This window comes from Vicia villosa, linkage group LG6, assembly GCF_029867415.1.
Source record: "Vicia villosa cultivar HV-30 ecotype Madison, WI linkage group LG6, Vvil1.0, whole genome shotgun sequence".
Lineage (NCBI taxonomy): Eukaryota > Viridiplantae > Streptophyta > Magnoliopsida > Fabales > Fabaceae > Vicia > Vicia villosa.
Window position 1 is genome coordinate 33,394,825 of NC_081185.1, and position 8,151 is coordinate 33,402,975.

At 48.0% G+C, this 8,151-nt stretch overlaps 1 protein-coding gene across 1 annotated transcript; it reads left to right on the forward strand.

The window, feature by feature from the left end:
• Positions 1 to 655: 655 nt before the first annotated feature.
• Positions 656 to 2,413, forward strand: LOC131613500 (uncharacterized). Its single transcript, XM_058885164.1, has one exon. It carries the CDS (start codon positions 656 to 658, stop codon positions 2,411 to 2,413), a length of 1,758 nt encoding a protein of 585 aa, XP_058741147.1.
• The last annotated feature ends 5,738 nt before the right edge of the window (positions 2,414 to 8,151 follow it).

Sequence of the window (8,151 nt, forward strand, 5' to 3'; positions counted from 1 at the left end):
TACCTTGTGGAATACATACTTACTTTGGCATCGGAGTGCCTTGCATGTACAACCCCTTTTTTTCCCATCAACCATCCCAAACTTCAAGCCTTCATTGTTGCTGGCCATCTGATCCGCTCGGTAAGATAAGTGGCGCCGTCTGTGGGAAAATCTAGCTCCCCCGTTCCTTTTTCTTGCACCTTCTTGATCCATTCTTGCCTCCTGCAAGAACCTAGGAACCAAAGCTTTAATCAAATCATTACTCATGGCCGGCAATAACGAAGGCTCCTCTTCATTAGACGCTGTGATACTCAAGAAAAACGACATCTCCATCATCCCCCCTTCCAGAAACACCATCCCTCGAGACGGTGTCACGGCGTCCCCTTCTCTAAAGGATCTCCAAGATGATCCATTTCATCATCTCGAAGATACAAACGGGAAGGACAACCCCGAAGAAATTCCGGGCAACCCTTTCCTCTCCAAAGGTCAGACTCCCCAGGACCAGACCATGAATGCTGTTTTGGCCGCCCTTGCCCAGACCAACGCGCTCATACAATAGCAAAACAACAGGATCGGGGCGCTCGAGCAAAAACGCCAATCGAAGACTCCCCCAGGTCACAAGCATCGCTCTCAGCGCGACGTGATTCCCAAGAAACGCCCTCGATCTCCCTCCCCCATGGAGAACGCTGGTCCATCCTCCAAGAAAGGGTCAAGCGACCACCGCTCCCGACACCGGTCACAGTCTCCTCGACCAAAAAAGAGATCCCGGTCACCCCCGACAGGGCACAACGATAACCGGAGGCGACACAGGCGGAGTCAGAGCCACTCTTTCACTCCTTCCGCCAGCGACGACGAAGAAGAGCGCAGAGGCCCTCTTTCCCACTCAATCTTGGAAGCACCCCTACCGGCCGGTCTTGAAAAACCCCTGCCGCTAGGCACATACGACGGGACCACCGATCCGGACGAACACATAAAGAACATCGACGCCCTTTTCGACTACAGAGGAGTGCCCGGTGCCATCAAATGTCGTTTGTTCCCTACCACCCTGCGCAAAGGAGCCATGACTTGGTATAAAAGTTTGCCCGATGAGTCCATTACCTCATGGAAGGTGCTCGGGAAACTTTTTTCCAGACACTTCACGGCCTCCCGAAGACACCCCAAGTCAGAAGCCTCCTTGGAAGCCATCATCAAAGGAAAAGACGAGTCCCTACGGGCTTACATAGAAAGATTCAATAAGGATGCCGTGCAAGTATCCACCACTGCCCATATGAAGAAATTCTTACTCGAGCGAGGCCTCCGACCACGCTCAGACTTCGCTAAAGCCGTCGGGATCGAAACACCGGCCACTCTGGACGAGTTCTTCCTCAAAGCCCACGCAGTACGCAATTCCAGACAGGAAGAAAGCAGTAAGAATGGTCGCCAAGACGATTCCCGTCGGGGAACGGACAAAAAGAAAGACGACAAGGGCCGGGATCCCAAAGACTACAAAGCTCCAACCGGGAAGTTCCAAGAATACACCCCGCTCAACGCCTCAAGGGAACGCATCTTAAACGAGTGCGCGAACGCCGAATTCCAGACGGGCAAGGTCCGCTTCCCTAAAACCATGCATGCGAGACCGAACGTGGATAAATCGAAGTTCTGCCGATTCCAAAAAGGCCACGGGCACAACACCGAGGACTACATCCATCTAAAGGATGCCATAGAGATTTTAATCAGGGAGGGACACCTGAAGCAATACGCGAAAAAGCAAGAGGCTGCCAAAGAAGCCAAACCAATCATCGAGGAAAAGCCGGCGGAGGATATGCCCGCCATGCAAGTAGCCATGAGAATCACTAGGCCGGAAGACTTTTACCTCCCTGACTGGGCCAAATCAGCGACCGCCACCTCTTCTCACAGCGCATGGGAGATGTTCCCCTCCGCCATGGTCATATCGGGCGAGGGATTCAACAAGCTCAGCGTGGGATCCGTGAAACGAAAATTCGACGAGCTACTCTCAGCCAGTTCGAGCAAAGCCGCTGCTCTCGACCAAGGCAGCCCATCCTCTATATCCTTCTACAAAGAAGAATTGCCCGGTGGAGCACCCAATGCCACCATTCCCCTCCTCATCCAAGCTCGGATGACCAACTTTGACGTTCGATGCATATTGGTCGATCAAGGAAGTTTGGTTGACATCTTGTACTCCCAACTGTTCAAAACGCTGCACCTTAACGACGGCCACCTCACCCCCTATGTAGGATCGGACCTACAAGGTTTCAACGGCACGGTAACTAAATCGTGGGGCTTCGTCGAGCTCATAGTTTCAATCGGATTGGCGGAAACTGCGAGGGCCTTAAAGTCCAATTCCTGGTCATCGAATGCCTGTCGATATACCAATGCATCCTCGGACGCCCGACCCTGGCCGCCACCATTCCCCTCCTCATCCGGGCTCGGATGACCAACTTTGACGTTCGATGCATATTGGTCGATCAAGGAAGTTCGGTTGACATCTTGTACTCCCAACTGTTCAAAACGCTGCACCTTAACGACGGCCACCTCACCCCCTATGTAGGATCGGACCTACAAGGTTTCAACGGCACGGTAACTAAATCGTGGGGCTTCGTCGAGCTCATAGTTTCAATCGGATTGGCGGAAACTGCGAGGGTCTTAAAGTCCAATTCCTGGTCATCGAATGCCTGTCGATATACCAATGCATCCTCGGACGCCCGACCCTGGCCGAGTTGATCGCGGTCCCTTCAACCGTGCATCTCAAACTCAAATACTACACAACCAAAGGACAAGTCGCAACACTCAACGGGGACATTGAAGCGGCCAGGAGATGCTTCGAAGCCTCCGCCAAAGGCTTGAGTACGATAAAGACACCCGCTCAAGACAAAACAACAATCAGCGCTGTCTCCAAGACCAACCGATCAATGTCGCGCATCGACACGGTCGACCTCGACAGCCGTTTCCTGGGAGAACCCGAGCAGAGCACAAACGCATGTAAATCAGAAGGGATCCTCCGACCAATTCCAGACGGAGACTTCGAACTCGTGGCCCTCGGAGAAGATCCGACCAGGGGAGTCAAGATCGGAGCAGACCTGCCGTACTTGGCCAAAAGACAACTCAAAGCTTGCATCCGCGAGAACGCCGACCTATTCGCCTAGAGCGCCGCCGAGATGCCCGGGCTCGATCCAGAAGTGGCTTGCCATCACCTGACTATCGACCCCGCTTGCAAGGCCGTCGCTCAGAGAAAAAGAAAACAATCACCAGAGAAAACGGCTGCGGCCGAACTAGCTGTAAAAGACCTCCTAGAGGCCAAATTTATATCTGAGGCCAAGTACACCACTTGGCTCTCCAATATTGTACTTGTTAAAAAAAACAAATGGAAAATGGCGCATGTGCACTGACTACACCGATCTTAATAGGGTTTGCCCAAAAGACGCTTACCCTCTGCCTAATATAGATAAACTAGTAGATAATTCCGCCGGTTTTAAATTACTTTCATTTATGGACGCATACTCTGGGTACAATCAAATATCCATGGCTAAAACTGACAAGAAATACACGACCTTCATGACCGAATCGGGCAACTACTATTACAATGTAATGCCCTTCGGTCTGAAAAACGCCGACGCGACATACCAGCGCATGATGAATAGAGTGTTCCGAGCGGAAATAGGAGACATGCTCGAAGTCTATATGGACGATATGATCGTCAAATCTCAAAAAGAAACCGATCATGCCGCCCATCTCAAAAAGGTTTTCGAGCAAGCCCGAAAGTGCAAGATGAGGTTCAACCCTGAGAAATGTACGTTCGACGTTCAGGCAGAAAAATTCCTCGGTTTTTACCTAACGGAAAGAGGAATCGAAGCCAACCCGGGTAAATGCAGGGCTTTTTCGGATTTTCCCACCCCGAGCTCAAAAAAATCAATCCAAACCCTAAACGGCATGCTCACGTCACTATCCAGGATTGTGGCCAAATCCGCCCAACATGCCCTTCCCTTGTTTAAACTCTTGCGCAAGGAAACCGCCTTCGAATGGATAGAAGAGTGTGAGCGCGCCCTCTCCCATCTCAAGCAAGCACTCTCCAGCCCACCGGTCTTATCCCGGCCTGAGGCCGGAGAAATCCTATACCTCTATCTTGTCGTATTCACCGAGGCCGTCATCACGGCCTTAATACGAGAAACCCCAGAAGGCTAGAAACCCATTTACTTCACAAGCAAAGCACTCCAAGGCCCCTAGGTCAGATACCAGCAAATCGAAAAGGTAGGACTCGCATTAATAACCGCGGCCCGGAGACTCAGGCACTATTTCCTAGCCCATACCATAGTCGGGCGAACCGAGCAACCCGTGAAACAATTGCTTGCACGCCCCGATATGGCCGGAAGGATGCTCCGTTGGTCATTAGAGCTTGCAGAGTTCGACATCAAGTACGAAGGAAGAAAAGCCCTTAAGGCATAGGTCTTGGCTGATTTCATGGCCGAAATGGCCTTCCCCAAAACAACAAACAACAACGCCCGGAGATGGACCTTGTACGTGGACGGGGCATCAAGCTCAACTGGCAGCAGAGCAGGAATCATTCTAGAAAACGGGGTAGGAACCCTCATAGAAGTATCCCTCTCGCTCTCATTCCCAACATCCAACAACCAAGCCGAGTATGAGGCCCTGCTTGCCGGACTGTGCCTCGCAAATGACTTAGAAGCCGATGAAATTGAGGTATTCACCGACTCTCAACTGGTCGCATCCCATATCTCAGGCGAATATCAGGTCAAAAGCGAAGCCCTCGCCGAATATCTGGCCTTCGTACGAGAAAGACTAACCCCATTCAAGAGCACCAAAGTAAAACACATCCCAAGGGAACACAACTCCCGAGCAGACGTCCTATCAAAACTAGCTAGTACGAGGAAGAAAGGGGGCAACAAATCTGTAATCCAGAAAATATTGCCAAAACCCAGTACTGAATCTCCATCCGCGCTAACACTCGTAAACGCGATAGGGGATGCGTCCTGCTGGATGACCCCCGTATATAATTACCTAACTAGCGACCTCCTGCCCGCCGACCCCAAAGAGGCCTCCGTAATCCAAAGGAGAGCCTGCTCGTACGTCTTGGTTGAAAATCGCCTCTACCGACGAGGATTTTCCATTCCCCTCCTCAAATGCATAGATGAGGGCACGGTTCCCCACATACTCCGAGAGATACACGAGGGAATCAACTCGCAACACTTAGGAGGGAGATCTCTCGCCCGGAAAGCCCTCTGAGCTGGATACTATAGGCCCACGATGCAGGATGACGCCAAGGAATACGCAAAGAAATGCGACAAGTGCCAGCGTTTTGGGGACATGCACCTTGCACACCCCAACGAACTCAAGTCTTTGTCATCTCCATGGCCGTTCGCGTGGTGGGGCATGGATCTCCTCGGCCCGTTCATAACCGGGAGCAATCAGAACAAGTATCTGATAGTCGCGGTCGACTATTTCACTAAGTGGATCGAGGTCGAACCATTAGCCAAAATCACATCCTTAAACGTACTCTGCTTCTACAAAAGAAACATCCTCGCCCGGTTCGGGGTACCCTTGGCCATCATCACCGACAACAGCACCCAGTTCACCGACGGCCGTTTTCAAGAATTCGTCACGAAATTAGGAACCAAACAACATTTCGCATCAGTCGAGCATTCCCAAACAAACGGGCAAGCAGAGGCCGCTAACCGAGTAATATTAAGGGGCCTCAAAAGAATACTGGATGAAATAAAAAGGGGATGGGTCGAAGAGCTACACAGCGTCCTCTGGGCCTATCGCACCACCCCACACTCCACCAACGAGGAGACCCCCTTCCGACTGACATACGGGACAGAGGCTGTGATCCCCGTCGAGATACATGTACCCTCAAGACGCACCGAAGTGCCACTCGAAACGGAGGGCAACATCGAGGAAATTAGAGAAGAGCTCGACCTGGTCGAAGAAATCCGAACCGGAGCCGCTCTACGCGAAGCCTCGCTCAAGCAAAAAATTGCCCTAAGGCATGACGCAAAAGTCATTAAACGGGAATTCAAAGTAGACAGCCTAGTGCTCAAAAGAAACCACAAAGATTCCCGAGAAGGAAAACTGGCTGCAAATTGGGAAGGCCCCTATCGTGTCCGAGCAAGGACAGAAAACGGGGCATACTACCTAGAGAATTTGCAAGGAGAAGAACTCGCTCGACCTTGGAACGCTGAAAAGCTCAAATAATACTACATCTAAAATCACAGGTGCGGCCTTCGGGGAACCTGAATACCAAGCATCTCTGTCGTAAACATGTACCACGATGGCAGAACGCCCCGCTCGCGAGGGGACCATTCAGGCCATGAGCCCCAGAGCTCAACACAACGAAATCCAAGACTCACCATATGCCAGGCACATGTCCCCGGCAATCGACCACAGTTCCACACACTTGGCGATCAATACATTATAAGTCGAGCAAACCTTCCAAATATGCAAAATAAACACACAAAACACAGCAATGGTACTTTATTCATCATTCATGAAGATTACAAAACAAACATCGAATGAAATGAAAACGCTTCACTCCTCCCGACGGACAAATTCCTCCGAGTGAAGATACTGATACCAATCTTCATCCCACTCGGTCTCGGAACCATTTGCGTCAACCACGACTCTCAAGCCAGTCGACTGAGCATGAGCATTAGAACCCCGGGCCCCCTGGGAACGAGAAGCGGAGCCGGTCGTAACCTTCTTCTTCTCACTCACCCTCTTCACTCCACGAGAACGCGAAGCTGAAAACACTTTCTTCTCCTTAGCTCCACACATTCCTGCGTACAAAAATGAAGAAAGAAAGGTCCATAAGACCTCCTTTTATAAAGGAAGAAGGGGAACAAAAAGCTTGGGAAACGAACAAGCCTTTAATGAATAAAGACGTTGGGAACCGATAACACACCTCCCAAAAACTCATAACGCATGCACACAAATTCCAAGGAAATCAACAAAAGCATTAAAAACTAAGTGCTTTAAATAAAAACGGGAAAAAAGCCCGATGAGGTCCCCAACTACGGTTGTGGACCTCCGTTTTTTTTCGGGCCATACCTCTGAGAGGGAGAGATACGTGAACTGACTCTTTTTTATCGCTTATGCTTTCGCATTTTTGAAAAATTCACAGAGTCGCCACCGACCTTTTATTTTATCCAATTAAGGAAAGGTTTATAAAAGAAACAGAAAAAAGACCTTTAAGAAATTCTGGGTAAGGGGGTAGGTTATACAAAGGGAAGGTGTTAACACCCTTTGTATCCATGGTTATCCATGGGCTCTTAAGTTTGCTTAGCTCACTTGTTTTTCGATCATTTTTCAATTGCTTTAGAATGCTCATATGTGGTTTCAAATACCTTTGTAAATTGAATTTGTAATGATCCTTGTGCGGATGTATACAAAATGTTTGTTTATCTTTCGAAAGATGTTTTGAAAAGAACGTTAACTTTGTAATGATCCGTGTTTGGATGTATACAAAGTATTGTCTTTTTGGAAAGTTTTGTTTTGAAAAACAACAGTGTATGAGAATTTTGTTTGTTTTGATTTGAGCAAGCAAACTAGGAGGTCTACCCTGAGTTGTAAGGTCTTTATCCTTATTTCCTTTAAAAATCTATCCTTTCATCGGATACAAACAAAAGGTTCGATTTTGTACTCGAAACAGTAGAATTTTGACTTTGATTTTGAAAAGAATGAGAAGGGATTACCTTAAGAGGTGCAAGTGTGATTGTGTTTGGATTCAGATATTTTATCTTTGAAGTTAGTGATCTAACGGTTCAATTTTATCTTTGACATACACGCAGTTTATATTTGCTGGAAATTAAAATGCGGAAATGTAAAGTGCGGAAAGTAAATCTACGCTATTACATCGATTGTGCAGGAAATGTAAACTAGCCTATTTACATGAATTTGACATCCTATACATTTATCTACGAATTTAAATTGCAAGAAAAATAAAAGGCATGTTTTTGGATTTTTTTTATGATTGATTTTAATTATAATTAATGCATGATTAATTAAATTAAAATGAAGAAAAAAGATGAAAACAAATTTAAACCTAGAAATTAAGTTTAAAAAAATGTACAAAATATTTGTCAATTAATTTTAAAACAAAACTAATTTTTTGGAATTTTTGAAATTGATTTGAAATTGATTAAGCTAATTAAAACATAATTA

Excerpts from the sequence above, each read along its gene's own strand:
- LOC131613500 (XM_058885164.1), top strand. The coding sequence starts at position 656 with ATGGAGAACGCTGGTCCATCCTCCAAGAAAGGGTCAAGCGACCACCGC.